General features: G+C 37.7%; 1 protein-coding gene across 2 annotated transcripts in view; it reads left to right on the top strand.

Moving 5' to 3' along the window:
• Rasal2 (RAS protein activator like 2) overlaps nucleotides 1–19,733 on the top strand; it is a 252,552-nt gene that overhangs the window by 118,053 nt on the left and 114,766 nt on the right. For both annotated transcript variants that reach the window (XM_051147644.1, XM_051147643.1), the window contains exon 3: nucleotides 5,892–6,015. In XM_051147644.1, the coding sequence (XP_051003601.1) occupies nucleotides 5,892–6,015 (124 nt within the window). The remainder of the gene's footprint in view (nucleotides 1–5,891; nucleotides 6,016–19,733) is intronic.

The raw sequence follows: 19,733 nt of genomic DNA, 5'->3' as shown, positions 1-19,733 counted from the left end.
TAGAAAGAAAAATATTTCATCGAGCCAAGAAAGGAATGATGAAATTTAATTGAATGACACATTTAAGATAGAATTCAATTCCCTGAGAACAGGTAGTTTTACGTTACTACTGTTAAGTCAGTCTTTTAAAAAAGAAAAAAAAAAAAAAAATGAAACCACTGTTGAATCTGTTATTAAAAAAAGTTTTATGTTCTGTTAATTTTATTAGAGAAATGATTGAAAAATTCATTTTTAACGGAAGGGTTGTGATATAATACTTTACCTTTTATTCAAACAGAAGAATAATGAAGATGATTTAGAACTTCTATTGAATAATTGATAATTTCTTGGAGAATTTATTGACTTTCCTGCTAAAATTATCTTAAAAGGCTGTTTTAAACTTAATCAGCTTATCTTAGAAGTGTTTATTTCTGTGTTTAAAAGATCTATCAAAAAGACCCTGTAAGAATTTAAGCTGAATCCTTAGCCAGGCACTGCTGGAGCATGCAAAGGGTTTAATAGTCCAGTATCACTCATATATTAAGTCTATCTCTCTGTCTTTCTGTCTCTGTCTGTCTGTCTGTCTGTCTCTCTCTCTCTCTCTCTCTCTCTCTCTCTCTCTCTCTCTCTCTCTCTCTCTCTCTCTCTCTCTCTCTGTGTGTGTGTGTGTGTGTGTGTGTGTGTGTCCGTCCGTCCGTCCGTCCGTCCAGTTAAGACATTGTACAAAACAGCTGAAAATTAACTGCTATTTATCCTGGGGTTAAGCCCCTGAGCATATTCAGAATAATTTTCTAGTTACTTAATAAATGTGAAGGTTGCCGGTCTTTGCATTTCTGTGTTAGGAATTACGAGTATAAAAACACAGTTATTCTTTTGTCTAACGAACTTAGTGATAGAAATAAAATGAAAAGTGAGGCTGGAGAGATGAATCAGCAGCTAACAAAGCATCCAGGTTCAGTTCCCAGCACCATAGTAAATGGCCCATGACCATCAGTTTCAGGGAATCTACTGCCCTCTTCTGCCCTCTGTGGGTACCTGCATACACATGGCACCCGTATATACGTTTGGCCTGCACACATAAACATAAAATGAAATAATTAAATATTTTAAAGTGATATTTGATGAATAATTGGAATTTTAAAAGTATTCATTTACTAAAGAACACTGATTTCATTAAATATCATTTAAAGTCTACTGGCAGTGGGGGGATTATCAAAGAAAGCTTAATAAAAAGGGGACTTGATTTTAAAAAAGAAGGACTCTGAATATTAATCTGTAGTATATATTGAAAGAAGAAGCAATAAGAAGAAGAAATGCTAGCCAGGAGCTCACCATTTCACATGTCTAAAGCCATGGTGGCTTCCCGTTGCCTTTGATGTATACCTGGCCTGTGGTATTAAGTATGGATATGACATGCTTTGGTGTTCTACTCTGCTGTATCTCTTAAGAAGCTCTAGCCAGTTGACCTATTCTTTTTCCAAAACACATAAAAAAGTTGCTTGCTAACTAACCTCTTCCCTGATATTATGCCTTTTCCTTTGCCTAAAATGGTCCTCATCCTACCCATAAAAGATTTATTCATTCATTTGTGGGTTGTGGCTACTTTAAGATTTGGGGAGTGGCTAGAAGGTACAAACTGTTAATTTACATGAAATTAGTTCAAAGTTATAAATAAATATAATAACTAGAGTGATGAAAGATTGTTATGGGAAGAAGCCAAGACAATTATATTTTAATGGCCAATTAGGGCATTAGCACAGAGGGAAGAGTCCTGGAAGTGTCAGTGTTTTTCCTGAACCTGAGGGTGAATAGGAGTTTATCTGACAGGTACAGAATAGAGAAGAAATGAATGGCAGCCTTTAAAGTTGAGAGTATAAATAAAACAGGGCACTGAACTGTAAAATAGGGGCTATATTAGGGCAACTTGGTATTCCTGGACTGTGAAGTCTGATAGTGGATGTAAAGTGAGTGACCGGATTGTGGCAGGCTCTGAGCCATGTTGTGGAGCTTGTACTTTCTGAGGCAGTACTTTCGAGCCCTGCCATTATAGAGAAGCTTACATACAATTCCTAAAGGGCACAGAAATAAACTGTGTTCTAGTTGAAGTAGAAAGTTTCTCTTCCTTCCCTTGCAAACATAACACCTCTCCTCTGAAAATCACTGCTGGAGCCAAGGAGAACCACTCAAGGATACTAAGCCTCAGTGATATATGATCGTATCTGCATGTATGTAAAAGACAGACTGACGGGGCAGATACCATTAAAGAAACTGCTGTAAGAATTTGGATAAAAGAAAACAAGTACTTGGCACTGGCTATGATAGAATAATTGATTCTATCATAGGATTATAGAATCCTTCTTCTATAAACAACAAAACCAGCTCCTTCCCCAGTATACGTGTTCTTTCAGTCGTTGGCTAGTAGGCAGCCTCACACTCCAGTAGTCACTTGACTGCAGCTGTCTGCTAGGTGCCATTTCCCAATTGCTGCATAGCAATTCAGATTTCAAGCTTGGGGGTGGGGGGAGAAGTGCAGATTTTCTGAACAGGATTCCCAGGAGACTTTGCAAAGGGTTCTACTATGTTTTTTCATGGAAGGTTTTTCAGAGAAGAACTAAGGATTGAGAGCACAAGATAAACTCACTATTAGGCTGAACGGAGAGGCCTGAACTTGTCACTGAAGAGACTTTAACTCTCCCCATTCCTGAATCTGTGGAAGACTATGCCTCAGAAGCACAGAAACTGAGTAACGAGTGTAGTTAAGCGGTTTGTGTCTCTTGGTTTTCGTAGTACTTAGGGCCACGATTTAAGACGAGAATAGTTAGAGACACCAAGAGTAGATTTAGCAGTCCTCAGCTGTGCCGGGAAAGTCTTAGCACTGGTAATGTCTCAACGCTCCCCTGGGTGACTGTAATTTGCAGTGAAGGGTGAGGACCTCTATTATAGATGGCACTCTGAGATGCTTATCCTTAGTAGGCAGCAGAGAAAACTTCACCGTAAGGCAGTGGCTGTCAGCCTTGAGTGAGCATTCGACTCTTGTTAAAGCAGTGTTGAGCTCTACCGCCACACTTCTGATTTAGCAGGTATGTGAATTAGAAAAATCTGTTGAGCCCAGAATAAATTGAAATTAATTTCCATGTTATTCTAAGCAAGGTGAAAGAGAATTTTATAGGAAGCATATGTGTATGTATGTGAATATAAATATTACATACACCACCTTGCCCTGCAGATGTCATGACAGTTTGCAATTAAGCAAGAGGACAAAGAAACCAGAATTTGCATTTTATTTCGTTGAGAACACACCTTAGAAACTATTGAATCTATTTATTTCTTACAGCTTTCTGCTTTCCTCCTCTACATAAGATGAGGATTGATGTGCTTGGTTCTTTTCCTTTTTTGTTGAACCCAGGGTGATTCAGAAGCCCAGGCCAAGGCCGAAGAAATGTTAAAAAGTATTTTCATGTCATAGAAACTTGGAGATGTGTAAGTTCTTAAGAACAGTTCTTAAACAAGAGTATGAAGTGGTAAAGTAAATTTAGGGCAATCAGAACAGAGCAAACAGATATCTGAAACTCTCCATCTTGGCAAAATTAGATTTTGAACTCTAATATAGTTCACTAGAAAGGAATGAAACCAATTAATTGGTGTCTTTAAAATATTGTATCTAAGGAACAATTTTTTAGCTTTATAATAATGAAATAGTCTTAAGAAATTTAGGTAAGGAGACTGGAGAGATGGTTCAGTGGTTAGAAATACTGGCTGATTTTAAAGAGGCCCTGAGTTCAGTTGCCAGCACACAGATGAGGTAGTTTACAGCTGCTTTTAATGCTAGCTTCAGGGAATCTGTCTATGCCCTCTCCTGGTTTCTGTGTGCATGCAAATAACACAGGAGCGCGTGCACACACTCACATTAAATAAATACATACATAAATAAAATTTTAAAAGAAATTTAAATTTAAAATAGAATTCCTATGATGCTCTTATTTTCTTTGAATCAGAGTAAAGTTACTTACCTTTTCAGAGTAATCCTTCGAATAAAATGTGTGATCGTAGTTTAATTTTAAGCATTGGAAATGTAGTGTCAACATTAAGACTTGAAGAAAATGATAGATAATAAATTTTAGGCCCAAATAACAAAACTGATGTATTTTATTTCTTCTTTATTATAGTGGAAACCAAGCATGTAGTAGAAACATCTTTATCTTGGGATGGTCTTTATAAGTTTCCACTGGAGGAAATTATCTTCTCATGAAACACTATAAAAAAAAAACCACTAATGTTTCTGTTAAACGTGTATTTATTCAGGTAATAGTTAAAAACCGTAACACATAGATATGTTTATTTGCTAAATGATCCAGATTTTTCTTTTCCAAATTTACAGCCTTTGTTTCTACTTTTGAAGCAAGTAAAAGTTACTTTTGCCTTTTAAAATAAAAGTCACTTAACCTTTCAGTGCAACTCTTTAATTATTTAAGTAGAAACAATATACTTCACTTCTTAAAGGGATAAATGGCTTAAGTTACTATTCATGGAGTTTGTATTACTTAGTATTATAGAAAGAGTGTTGTCTTTTGATTTATATGATCATTTTATAATTTTATCTTTCTTAATTTTACCTTTTGATTTCTCAGTGTACAAAGAGTAAGCAAAGTTAATGTAATGAAGGGAAAGTAATACTTACTCCTGTAAGGAGTGTGTAAACTTTCAGTACTAAGAAAGTGCTCGCACATCACTGGGGACTTGGACTGCATCTCCCATAGATGTAAGGAAACTATTAAGTCCCATCCAAAGAAAGAGATTTATGCCATCAATTATTCTATAATAATAGCCCACTGAATAAGGTTTTAAAAACACATTCATAGTTCTCATTTACATGTTCAAATAACCATTCAGTATGCTTTTGAAACTATAGCAGAAAAACATTTTTTATTGTTATAGGAACAGTCATCTCTTTGGGATAAAATATGTTTTATCTTTGTATCTGTGCAAAAATCTATATATGTTTGCATTGGAAATACATTTTATCAACTATACTTAAGTACTTGATTCTAATGCTGAATAAAAAAAGCTGGGTGATTTTATTTAAAATCTTTAACAAAACCAACTCCCTTTTCAGAGGATTTTGAAGCTTGATTTTTTTTTTTTTTTTTAAATTTATAACATATACAGCATTCTGCCTACATGTATGCCTGTATACCAGAAAAGGGCACCAGATCTCATTATAGATAGTCATGAGCCACCATGTGGTTGCTGGAAATTGAGCTCAGGGCCTCTGGAAGAGCAGAACAGTGCTCTTAACCGCTGAGCCATCTCTCCAGCCCCCTGAAACTTGATTCTTATGGTCAGCTTTTATTTCAATGTTTGATAAATGTTTGAATGTTAGATAAAATTAAAGCTTGTAAACCAGTTTCTGGTACAGAAGCTTTTATTTGTGTGGGTTTTATTTTGTTCACTGAGCTTCCAGAGTGTGTTCACTCCTAGATAGGATTCATACAGACTCCAGGTAAGCTAATTTACATACTTGCCCTTCTTGATCCTGTGGTTTTCTTTCTAAGGAGCAGCTTCCTGCAAAGGGGTTGGTAACCCCTTAACATCTTTTATCCTTCTTTCCTTCCTTCCTTCCTTCCTTCCTTTCTTTTTTTTTTTTTTTTTTTTTTTTTTTGTTTTTTCGTTTTTTCATTTTTTCGAGACAGAGTTTCTCTGTGTTATCTTGGCTGTCCTGGACTCGCTTTGTAGACCAGGCTGGCCTTGAACTCATATCGATCCACCTGCCTCTGCCTCCCGAGTGTATACTTCATTTCTATATTCCTCCTACTTTCAGATCTCATCCCACACTGCTGTCTTCATTAATTCAAAACTTTATTCATTCAGAAAGTACTTAGACAAGTTCATTTTTTTTTTTCTTGTCTAAATAGATACCTGTGGAAGGACAGGAGCAACAGACAGATTCCACCAAAGGGCGATGCCTGAGGAGAACTGTCAGTGTCCCTTCAGAAGGTCAGTTTCCAGAGTACCCACCAGAGGGCACCACGAAACTAGGTAAGCTAAAGAAAGGAAAGAAATCCCTACATTTTTTTGGATGACTTATGGATTTGTCACTGCTACAGTAAAATAAATCATTGTATGTTTCCCATTAAACCATTGTGTTCAAATCAATAGCCTATTAATCTAGACTTAAAGCTCATCCGAGTTATAACCAAGCAACAGCAGTTACTATGTGTTAATAAAACTTATCTGCATGCTACCCAGTAAGATTGTTGTTTGGTATACGCAGGTTGGATGGCCTATCTCTGTGCTATTGCTCAGCTCTGTGTTTTCAGAGCATTGGTAGTGTTGTTTTAGTCACTTGTGAGGGCATAGACACACCATGTCATAGCTGCTGATGTTTTTGTGGATGTCAGAGTAGGCTAATTTAGTTTTGCATGCTTTCCATAAGCTATATTCACACCCATGGCTCAAGTAGAGTATTAACCCCTTCCATTTCATGTTGGAGAGAGCTTACTGATAGAATACCCGTCTAGCATTTGATCCCACTGTTCCCCAAATCAAAAACATCCCAAACAAGATCATATTTCAGCTGTTATGTTACAAAAGAATTGTTCAGTATCAAAGCAGCTAGCCCTTCCCCCACTGTGCACCCTGCATATCACTTGGTGTTCCGTTATTGTGTTGCAGTATTTAAATAATTAAACTGGCACAGACAGGAATACACAATTTAAAAGAATGAAACATTTTGAAAAAGAGAACCTGCTTTGGGGGTTTTTACATTGCATTATTATATATTTAATGATCCATACATATCTTACTCATTAGATACATAGCATGTAAATAAAGTCATCTGTGGTGGAGGTCAGTGTCTTCGGTTTTGTGGTTTGGGTTGTGTTTTCAAAAATAAGGTTTGAGTTTTATTGTCTAAATGTCAGAATTTAGATCTTTTTTACTTCCATTTCTCTTATTGTCTTGTAAAACTTTCTGCCTTTTAGAAATATTAGGCTAGCAAATATTCTCTCTCAAGTTTATTATTTGGAGAAAATGTATTCCAGTCATTATGTTTACTTTGAGCCTCTTTAGCGTGTGTTAAAGCCAGTTCAGACCCACAGAGTATTGAAAACTTACTGGGGTGTAAACAGTTTATAGTTCATTTTATTTCACATGAACTGATACTCCACATATACAGACTGGCAAGAGCCACCATCTCTCCTTTTTGTTTTGTTTTGTTTTGTTGTGTTGTGTTTTGTTTCTGCTATATTGAAAAGTGTTTAAGTTTTAAGGAAGTATAATCATAGTCTGGAGAATTATTACAGAGTTCTAGAGAAGCCACCTAATGACTATGTAATAAACTGTTAAAGTACCTATTGTGTTCCAGGTACTATTCCTAATCCTAACATTAGTACTGAAATTTGCCCTCATTCGTATGAGAAGGGCGAAGCTTATCTCTGGAGATATTCTTCTCTTACATGTCAGTTGAGTCTTGAATTAGATAGTTACCCTGTTTTATTTTTATTCCCTGGTGAATTTTCTTTAGGCAAGATTACCTTCTGTTGAATTTCCCATTGAATACTTGTGTTTGTAATATTAGATGCTAGTCTGAAGACTAAAAAAAGAATATAGTAGGGTTTTAGTTTTTTTTTTTTTAATTCAACAAAATAGAACAAATAGAGATAGAAGCAAAAAATGTAAGTATTTAAAGATTAGTTATTTCTACACCTATTTCTATATGCCAGCAAGTAGAATTGAAAAAAAAAAAAAACTAATATGCTTAGTAGAACATCACCAGACGATAACTCTCTAGGAAAAAGAAATCTAACGCCGGGCATGGTGGCTCACGCCTTTAATCACAGTACTCAGGAGGCAGAGGCAGGCGGATCGCTGTGAATTTGAGGCCAGCCTGGTATTCAAAGTGAGTCCAGGACAGCTAATGCTACATAGAGAGACCCTGTCTCAAAAAAACAAAGCAAAACAAAACAAAAAAAAAATGAAATCAAATATGGTATATAAAACTTCTACACAGAAAATTATACAAAAGATGTAAATAAATGAAAGCCTATGAGGCAGAGTTGTGAATGTTTGAGAGGTTGCCTAGAATGCGTGAAAGACTAGATCCAATCTCTAGCAGCAAGCAAGCAGGCAGAGAGAGAGGGCGAGAGAGACAGGGAGGGAGGGAGGGAGGGAGAGGGAGGGAGAGAGAGTGGGTGTGTGTGTGAGACAGACAGACAGACAGACAGAAGGAGGAGGAGGAAGAACATACAGGAAAGGGCTCAAATTAATACTGTCCACCTTAATGAATTATCTCAAAGTAGACATGAACTGTGTGACCACTGCCTAAGTCAACAAAAAGGACATTGAAAGTATTCCAGAAGCTTGTCAAATTGCTCCCTCTTCAATTCCTGCCTTTTCCCCAACACTAACCACTACCTGACATCTAACACCACAGGTTAGTTTTGCTACTAGAAGCACTTATTCCCTAAGGCTTGTCACTTGTGATGGGACACTGGCATTCACCAAGCCAGCACCATAGCAGAGCTACTTTTACCTACTGCCCTATCAGGTGTGCCAGTTGACAAGAAGAGGCCTTTCTGATTTGCTCTCTTATCCTCTATCCTGGCATAGTAGATAGCTCATCTCTGTGAAGGTGACGAAGGGTACCTTTCATCACATTGTCATACAATTTGTAGGTATTCCATAGTTTTCCAGTAGATGGCAGTAAAATGTCTCAAATAAAGAACTAGTTCGTTCAAATCCTTTGTGCAGACAGACTATCATGGGGTTGTTGTTCCCAGTTTGGACATTCAAAATATAGGGAATGGCGCCTAAGAACAAGGTAGGAGAGCCCTCTCAAATGCCACTCCTGGCTAGGGCTTCTCTTAATCAGCCCTAACACACTGCTAGTGTACCATAATTTTAGTGTATGCTAATTGGTAATATTAGTGTACATTAGCACATGTTAATACTAATAAAACACTGCTGTGATTAGAGGTCAGATAGGAAGGGAGAATGAGTAGATTCATCATGGATTTCTAGAGATAGAAATTGCACACTGAACTTACACTCCTTCCGCAAACCAAGAAAAGCTATAGTAAAGGATTTTACTTTAACGACCCCGTCCTTCAAGCATATGGAAAACAAGAAAGGCAAATGCATGCTTATATGTGCACCTCTGCCCCTCACCCCCACCCCCAGACATACACCAAAAGCTAATAGTTATATTGTGATAAAAAGTACTTGAAAGAGCCAGATCTTGATGTGCCAGTGAAGAAACCACACATCAGTGTCATTTTTTCTGCAGAATCTTACAACTTGGAAGCAGATGGTTAATTCCCGGGTTGTGTTCTCTTTTCCATTTTACTGCTCTTCCTACTTAAACATCTAGTCATATTTTCAGGGGGAAAAACAAATCCCAAGACCCAAAGGTATCTGGATCTTTGAGATACCAGGGAAATTAAAAGCAAAGTACTTTATCAAATGCATGTTGTTGCGTAGTATTAAAAAATGGCTAAGCATACCTGTGTCTTTAAACATTTATTTTTTTAATGATATAAATTTGTAAAACCCTTCATTCTAGCTTTCTGAACTCTAGAGTGAACTGTTGTTATCCGCAGTCGCCATACTGTGTGAAAGCACTCCTGAACATCTTGCTCGTCTCTAACTGTGACTTAGAACCCACTGGCCAACTCTTCCATTACTTACCCCAGCCCGTCTCTAGGCTGTGTAAATACAAATCTACTCTGAACTTCATTGAGATCAAGTCTTTTAGATTCTACATGGTACTGAGATTATGTGCATTAGAAGATTAGCTGGAAATAAACCTGAATAGTGTTCAGCCATAAAAATATGAAATTCTGACAACAGAATCAACATGGGTGTCCCTATATGGCATTAGGTAAGTACTTCAGATAGTGAAAGATAAACGCCCCCTGCACAATTTCACTCATAATTAGAACCTTAAACAGCCAATTGCATAAAAGTTATGAGTAGAATAACGGATATCTATGGGGGTGGAGCTGAAGGTTGGAAGGGATGTGAGGGCAGTTGGTTAGAGGTCCTGTAACACAGCAGGGTAAACAAAATTACATAGAATACATTGTTTATCTCTAGTCAAAAGAAGATTTTGAATATTTTCACCACAAAGAAATGATAAAACATTAGGGTGATAGGTATTCTGATTATCCTGAAATGATCACTACTTGGTGTATATATGAACTAAACATAACTGTGTACATACAAATGTGGCAACCACAAGTAAAGTATCTAAACTGGGGATTGTAGCTCTCAGTTAGTAGATTGTTTACCTACCACGCACAAAGCGCATATTCAGGATGGAGCACGTACCAGTCATCCCAGCGCTCAGGAGGTAGGAGTAAGAGGATCAACAGGTCAAGGTCATCCTTGCTTACATAATGAGTTCTAGGTCAGCTTGGAATCTGTGACATTACATCTTTAAAAAAAACAAATAAAAATAATAACAGTAAAGATTTTGCTATGCATGGTGTTGATTCTTGTAGACGCTGAGGTAGGATTATCGCTGTATTCATGGCCATCCTAGGCTGTATATCAGTATCCGTTCATTAATTAAAAAAAACTTTACTGATTCTTTGTGAATTTCACACCATTCACTCCAGTTCCTCTCTTCTCTCCACCCTTCCATACCCACCGTCTGCCCTTGCAACCTCTCCCCAAAGAAAACAAAATCGCCCTTGCAAGTTGCAGTGTATCACAATGTGTCATATAGTGCAGCCTTTTTAGTCTGTTTTGAGGCCTCTGGCTCCTGCTACACTGTCAATCCTGGATCCTCACCAGGCCTCCTCTCAGATGTCCTGTTGTTGCCCTGGGTCATGGAGATCCTGGAGCATTGGTTCTACAGGCCCAGCCCCTTCGTGTGCTCCAGCAGTTCATAGATGGGGTAGATGCTGGGGTGGGCCAACTCCAAGCCTTGGATCTGGGCCTGGAAGGTAGCCGAGTTGGATAGCCCGCCTGCTCTCATCTGCTCATGCCACCAAGGCTCCTGCTTTGCCCAGGCAAGTTGTTGGGCCAGCTCTCCTGAGTGCCACAGCTGTGAGGGGCCAGGGCAGCTCCATGCAGGCCCCTGATATCTTACATGGTCCCTGGACACAGCCCAAGCCAGGCACGTCTACATGGCCTTTGGTATAACATGGGCCATGGACATTGACGCAGACCCCTGCTGCTGCAGGGCCACGGACCCAGGATGGCTCCCAGCAGCAGCATAGGCTGGGATATCACCATGGGCTCAGGTGACAGCTTAGGCTACTCACATCAGGCTGTTCCTCACCGCCTTTGTGTCTCCAAGTCCACCTCTGTTCATAGTGCCCAAACCATTCTGCTTCTCTTTCTCTCGTATCTCTCCACTGCATGCTTGGTCATTGTAGTGGCACCTGCCTGCCTTCACTGCTGCATGGTGGCAGGCAGGTCTCTGTAATTTTTTTTTTTTTAAATAAAAATGATAGTGCTGGTAAATGACAAAGGTCAGATGTGACTCTAGGAGCTTTACCTCCGGGATCTATTCTCTTAACCTCATAGTTATGTCATACGTAGGACTTACTATGTGGCTACAGTCTCAGGAATACACATAGTTGTAATACTGTTTATTCTTGACACATTTACTATGTAACCATACAGCAAGGCGAATGAGGTGTGAGGGTATTAAGTGGAGTGGTATTGGAGAAGCAGAAAGTGGAATTCTTTCATAGAAGGCTAAAAATGTCAAAAAGGGAAAAATTTAAAAATACATAGCAATATATTTAATATATAGGCTAACTATTAAAACATAGTTATGAACTGGGTGTGGTAGCACATGCCTTTAGTCTCAGCACTTGGGAGGCAGAGGCAGGTGGATTACTGTGAGTTCAAGGCCAGCCTGGTCTGCGGAGTGAGTCTGGGATAGCCAAGGCTACACAGAGAAACCCTGTCTCGAAAAATAAACAAACAAAAAAGCTATGACGGATAAAAGTAGTTTTTTCAAAGAAAAAAATTTGTTTGGTGAGTTAGTGAGATTTTTATCAGCTGCCTGTTAACAAGCCTGACTAAGTTGATTTCTGGGACCCACATGGAAAAAGAAAAGAACCGACTTCCACAGTTATCTTCTGAACACACACACACACACACACACACACACACACACACAAATAAAATTCAAAAACATTCTTAAGTTGTTTAAATATAGGCCTTTAGATTATTGTTTTAGCAGGCTGCGTAGAGCCAGTGAACTCTAAACTACATACATGTATTAACAAACTGAATGTAAATTTATATACTGCTCACAGAAAAAAACAAACACCACTTAATCCATATGCACAAATAAAAACAATTTAGAACAGTGAGCTACTAATTTTACACATGAGATTACCAAACATAAAAATATACTTTCTGGGAGGATAGGAGGAGACATACATGGGCGACCATTAATGCCAAATCTTTTCAGTGAGAGCACATGTGGTGTACATAAACTCATGCAATCTTACACATATACTCATAAAATAATAAATAAATCTTTAACATGGAAATTTAAATTTAAAGCAATTGTTTTGGTAGTCTAATATTACTAGGCTCATGGTTATTAATACTTGGAAAACTGGTAAAATGATACAAACTTTTCTTTTAATATTCTTCTAACTTTTAATTATCCTACACTATAAGAAACGTAATAAAATTATTCCTTGGAACCAGAGTAGGAAAAAGGCATTCTCGGGTCTTCTCATGTGAGAACATATCCTTTACAGCATTCCTGAAGCATAAGCAAAGGATTTTTTTCTAGTTTTTAGAATAGAGTAACCTAATCTAAACATGTCAAGAAGTTTTTAGCCTTATTCAGGAAGATCTGTTTCTTTTGTTACTGTAAATAAAACAAAGCTGTAGAAATGAATGGCTGGAGAGAAGAAACGCTAGTTTTTAAAACTGTGTTTTAGGAGTGTGAACCCACTGCACTGGCTGTTAACAGAAAGCCTGTTAAGATAATTCATGAGATTTTAGTTCCCTTGTTTTCTTATTTTAAAAATGCAGCACAAGAGGCATGGTCAAATCCCAACCCATTATCTCTGTAGCTTCCCTCCTCATTCCTGTCTCCATAACCAGTTCTCATGTGATAGCTGTTTCTGTTCGTATGGCCACTATATGTGTTTCTACCTCAATTTTTTTCCACTAAATTTTTTTTCAAAGTTTACCATTTCCTTAGAGGACTAATTGAATCATATTTAGTAGTTCCTTTATTTAAACACCTTTATTATATCTCCATTTTCTGTACTATAAGGATGAGATTTTCAAAGGCACAGAAGGTCTTTGGGGCTAGACTTAGCTTTGTAGTGCCGTCATTCCCTCCTTGCACAGCTACCTCGGCTTCTTGCCTAACTGGATTGCCTCAGGTTTTCCAGGCAGTCTCAGACACAATGGCATTTGCTCACATTAGCCATCAGCCTGCAATGCTTGCCCGTCCTTCCACCTTTACCTCCTTTGTATGGAAATGTGCTCTGTCCTAAGGACCAGATTAGCTATCATCCCTTGGCAGTCTTTCCCTTCATTCTGCCAATCAGCATTCTCCAGCAGGAGAGTTTACCCATGCTAGACTATTAATATTTGCCTGTGTGCCCTTATATTTTCAGAAAGTTGTTGGTGTGTACCTTAGTGACTAGATGGCAATCTTGCAGACGACAGGTCTGTGACGTATGCACTCAGGCATCACCACGGCAGCCACCAGGTTGTTCTGAGGTTAAGCAGGTGACTGGTGCAGGAAAGAAATGCACTAAACTTGTATTTGAGCTCTCAGAAAACATTCTATTTCTGTATCTCACGAGACTGTCCTTTCCATCTTTATTTGCATAGTCGGACAAATTCTTCTCCTCTGAAGTACAGGAATAACTCAACAGGCTGTTGTGTGATGGAGGCAGGAAGATGGGATGGAACTGTTTATAATAGGCTTTTAGGGTTATTATAGAGCCTTGATCTAGATCCATAAGGACTCAGGATCTTTTCTGAAAGGAAAAGGAAACTACATGATTCAGGTAAATCAAGCAAAACTACCTAAGTACCAGTGCAGCCTGGCACCACTTCCCCTTGAGTGCCTCCCCACCCTACCCCATAATCCAGGATTGCCTAAATTGTTCACCAAAGTCTTTGCATATCAGATAGGAGTTATAAATCAGATTGGTGCAGAATTTAGTTTAGTGGTGCACAAAGCAGGCTAGAGCTCCATCCAGGGATGAAGTGGGTTATTGTGTTGTTTTTGTGATCCCCTTGGTACCCACCTGCTAAGTGATCTCTGTAGTAATAATTGTTAACAAAGAGAGCTCCCTGCTTCTCATAAATCTCTTGCTGAATTGTTGTGGTTGCCTTTTCTCTCTTAAGCATACATGATATCTTTTCCTGTTGCTTCCTGGTAACTTCCATGTTCACTTTTACCCAGTTTAGGTGTTATTTAATAGAGCTACAAAGGAAATTTCCATTATTTCGTCTTTTCTTTCTGTTTATAATATTCTTCAATTTTTCCTTTGGTACTTTCTAACTTTATAAAGTGGAGAATACCAGAAGAGTAAGAAGACAAATTCACCAGAAGGAAAGGAAAGAGATACTGAAATGACTGCTGGAAATAAAGGAAAGGGCATTATGTACATGTTTCTTCCTCATTTTGCTAGAGTGTTGGTATCAAAGAGTAAAAAGCATATTTACACAAATCCTTTGTAACCTGTTCTAAAATTAGGAATTATGAAGAGATTCAGATGAGTCTATTAGGAACCAGAAATAGGAATAGAGCTAACAAAATAGCATATTGGTGTTACTGAAAATAAGTGAGAAAGATACCCTTCTAAGCCCCATATGATTAAGAGCACATTAACAGTTGAGTTGCGTAGGTACTTAACCGCTACTTCCACAATGCTAGATACAGCTGGGGGACTGGTGGGGGGCGAGTTTGCTAAATAGGAGAAAAGATGGCTGGTTCAGGTAATTATTTGACATCAGTGACAGCACAGGGCTGAAAGTGAAGGATGAATTTTATTTACCCTGGTTAACAAATTAATTTGTATTTTCTTGTGCTTTCTTGGGTTTAGTAGTGAATCTGAGCCATTACATTTAGGCCAAAGTAATATCTTTAAATCTAGTATTCCTTTGATTCTCAGTTATATAACAATTTAAAGAAATTTCAGCTTTGCAGACTCACATGCACTGTTTTTAAATAGGCTGGTTTATGTTTTCCATAATAGGAATGAAGAACCCATAGCTCAGAAAAAGACATTTGTCTCAGTTCCTATCACAGACTGAAAGTTAATTCATAGTTTCATTAACTAACATCTATTTCCCCCTTACTCATTATTATTGAGTAAAATCAATAAGTATTTAAAAAAAGCATTCCTCTCATCTTTCAGTGTGTTTTATTCCTTCAGATTTTGTTCTACTATATTTTTATTTATTAGTGATAATTAATGTTATGCTGTATCAGAATTGGTAATTGTACCATAGTTTATATCTCAGAAAATAATACCTAATTAAATAACATTTTACTCTCTTAATGCAAGCACATTTACCTGTTGATCCATCCCACGACCCTTCATAAATTTTTTAACGTTTATTTATGTATTTTGTGTGTGCGTGTTGTGTGCATGTGGGTGCACATGTACAGTGACATGCATGTAGAGTTAGGAGGACAGCTCCTGCAGAAATAAGTGAGTAAAAAGGTCTTATTACTTTACTTTTGTTATATTAATATTTCAGGTGTAAAGGTTAAAAATACCTATCACAAATTAATTCTCTCCCATTTAAGAAGTTTTTAGGCCAGACATGATAGTGCACACCTTTAATCCCAGCCCTGGGGAGGCAGAGGCAAGTGGATCGCTGTGAGTTTGAGGCCAGCCTTGTCTACAAAAGTGGTTCCAGGACAGCTGGGACTGTTACACAGAGAAACCTTATCTTGAAAAACATTTTTTTAAAAATCGAGCAGGAAAATAAAAGTTATTTATTAAAAAAATAATAATAATTTGAGGTTTTCCTTTGGATTAGATTTTCTTTTTAGTGAATGGATGAGCTTGTTTCCTCAGTAAGTCTGAGTAGTAAGCAAGGGCACTTCAGTGATTCCATCAGGAGCCAGCAGTTTCCTAGTGTCAAATGTATAAAGGCTTTTTGCACTTTCACCAAACTGATCAACAAGCAGATTGATGTGTGTCTGCTGAGTTACCAAGCTGCTTCTTCAGAGCTTCTGGGCATCTCAGACGGAGGAGAGTGGAGGAATCACAAGGTAGAACTTCAGGGAGCCAGAGTGTCAGTCATGAGCCCAACAAAGAGTCCAGTTCACACAGGGGCCAAGTCTGGAGGCCTGAGGATCACAGAATCATCAGGTGAGAAACAGTTAACTAGAAGATCTCCTGTGCAACAATTTTTCATCTTAGGAACCACAATCTTAATATAAGAATTCAACAGCATGTTCAAAGCAGCCGTACTTCATCTTGGTTTGTAGTATCATCTCCTTTTCAGAGGAGCAGCACCCTTGGAGAACACAACTGAGCTTTCTTCTTAGACATTTTGAGAACTGCATGCTTCAAAAGCCAAACTTGGAGTAACTTATATGGAGTAACCAAAGTTGACCAAACCACAGACCACCACACTCTTTCAGTGTAATTGAGAATTCATCAAGTATGCCCTTAGATGATATGTTGTCCACCCAGTATATAGCATCTCACTAAACTTAGTTTAACAACAGCAAACTTAAGGCTCCACCAAAGCCCATACACTGCATAATACCTCATGGGGCCAAATTCACAACTATATTCTTCAACCACAAGGCCCAGCTGCAGGAGTCCACGAGGCTAGCATGTATAAGCTACAGGTACGCAAGTGTGCTATAGATAAGAACTCTGCCTAAGATGGTAAGCATCTGCTTGCTCCTTCAGCATGCTGCAACTCATAGAGAGCGGGATTTGATTTTCTTTAAAAAAAAAAAAAAAAAAAAAAAAACCAAAACAAACAAAAAACAGAGTGGACGGGAAGGTGTTTTGCATACTACCAGAGGAAAAAGATAAATACTAATCCAACCATAAATTATCTGATCTACAATGGTGTCCTGCCTGCAAAATACACTGTCACAAAAGTTGTCAGAGTAACCAGCACTAGATGATCAGAATTAATGTCTGCTCCATGAAATGGAACCTGTGTCTAATACTGCTGGGAGGCCAAAAACCTGAGGCAGATGGATCGCTGTGAGTTTGAGGCCCGCCTGGTCTACTAAGCAAGTGCAGAACAGCCAAGGCTACACAGAGAAACCCTGTCTTGAAAAACAAAACAGAATCAAAATAACAACAACAAACTGAGAATAAATAGGCCAGACCTAGGGGGAAAACAGTCTAATACTGTTCTGCTTAGTGAACGTAGGGATAAAATGACTCCTAGCAACATTCTGCCACACTCATCGATCAGCATTGCGCTCTGCCGTCATCAGAGATGCTTCTTCTGCACTAGATAGGAACAAACTTAGAAACCCACAACTAGACAGTGTGCAGGGAGTAAGAGACCTCAGAACATTCTGCCCTAAATGGGATGTCTCCACCAAATCCCTCCCCTCAGAGCTCAGGGAACTGTGGAAAAGGAGCTGGGAAGATGTTAAGAGCCAGTGGCCTCCTAGACACAGTAGGACCAATACACTTAAGGATTCTCCAAAACTATGGCAGCATTTACAGGGCCTGCACAAGTCTAAGCCAGATGTTTTGGGGTCCCAGTACTAAGAGGGGATGTAGGCACACGCTCCCATCTCTCACTTACCCCTCATCTATCTCCAGTTGATAACCACTCCCAAAAGAAAACTTAGTTTTCTCTGATAGGGTGTCACTGGTTGTACAAACCAAACTTAAGAGCCAATGCACATCAGTAGATGACCAACACAAAATAAACTCAGTGGTGTTTTTGGAGGTGTTTTTGTCTCACAGTGCTATGTCTAGGATAGATGGATGGATGGATGGACCGACGGATGGACAATGGACAGACAGATAGATGGATAGATTTTTTGCTTATATCTTATCATCTGTATGTTTTTTGCCTCTTTTTTCCCAGTTGGTTTATTTTGTCATATCCTGGTATGTATGTATGTATGTATGTATGTATTATTATTATTATTATTATTGTCAATGTTAGATGTTTGTGTTTTAAAAAGAGAAAGAAAAAGGTGAATTTGGGTTGGTGGGGAAGTGGGAAGAATCTAATGGGGCTGAGGAAATAGAAATCATAACCAAAATGTACATATGGGAAGACAATCTATTTTTCGTTAAGGAAAAAAGGAAAGATTTTAAAAATCTTTCACCAAAGAATAAATATAGTCCTCCCCTCCACCCCCAGGAAAAAATAATAAAATATCTACAAAACAAAGCTACTATGAATATGTAACCAATACAGTGTGTTTGTTTCTTATAAAAGATGTGGTCTAGTTAAATTTATTATTCTGTTCAGTATCAGTCTGTTTTAAAGATAAAGGACAAAAGTATAACTATAAAACTGAGGAAAAGATGCTCTCATTCTCTCTTGAATTGGATTGCTTGTCAAGAGTACACAATTTGGGACCAAAGCTTTTCTTATTTATTGCATTGCATTCTGCCTTTAAAACAAAACAAAATGTGAAACTAAACTATTTGGTCTTCAGCCCCATCAGAGACTTGAGAAGGAATAAAATTAATTACCTGAGTGAATCTCTGATGGGGTTGAAGACCAAATAGTTTCAGTTTCACAATTAAGCTTAGTTGTTTGGTGGTTAAGACGTTTTTAGGTCTAGATAGATGTTTTAAGTTGACAGAGATAAGATATAATAGATAATGATTTACATTCAGAATTTTAAACTCACCAAGCCAGGAAAATGTTTGCTTCAAGATTGCCAAATACAAATAGCCAAAACACTATGACTGTAACATTAATATAATTCTGGATTGTTACATGGTTCTTGCTGTATATAGTTTATTTTATATATGTGTAATAATATAAATATATGTAAAAAATAAAAAAATTATTAAAAAGATAGCAAATGTTCTGAAGCTGCTCACCTATCAGTCAAAAAATCTTTTGGATTCTGGCTATTGTAGATCTCTTTACTGAAATATATGAAAAAGCATGTGTGTATAATGCCTTTTCAAAAAACTCAGTAAATTGTTTTAATATATATTACATAATATAATTACACACTAAGGAATATCTGCTAATCAATCAAATTTGGTACAATCTGCAAACTCATATACAATTAATATAAAAGGTACAGGAAGCTATGAAGAGCCTAAACAAAACTCCAAATGCTGGCCAAATAGAAAAATGCAGAGAAGTAGTTCAGTAGTACCACAGTGGTTCAGGACTAGCACTCAGAGCCAATTAAAGTATACAGTCTAGTGCTACCACATTGAGATGGGGCATTGACTCACTGAGCTTTACTGTGTCTCTATCTTCTCATCTGTAAAATGGGTAGGTGACTACTATTTGTTTCTTAGGTTGTTTATTTTGAAATTCAGTTCCGTAGGAAATTAGCTTTAGAATTTACTTTTAGGTTGTTTCCCTTTTTAAAATGCTTTATGGAACTAGAGATGGCTCATCCATTAAAGGCTAGGCTTACAACTAAAAATGTTTTATGACTTGTTTTTTATTTCTATTGAAGTTTAGTTTGCTTCAGTTACTTGTGAGGTAATAATAGAAATTGAATGAACTACTTGATGAAGTATTTTGAACTATGTAATATATGTATGTGTTTTTATTACATGTATATATTACCAATGAAATGTCAAAGACTTACTGTAGCA

This window comes from Acomys russatus, chromosome 6 (genome assembly GCF_903995435.1).
Source record: "Acomys russatus chromosome 6, mAcoRus1.1, whole genome shotgun sequence".
Lineage (NCBI taxonomy): Eukaryota > Metazoa > Chordata > Mammalia > Rodentia > Muridae > Acomys > Acomys russatus.
This window is presented reverse-complemented; position numbering and strand designations above follow the sequence as displayed.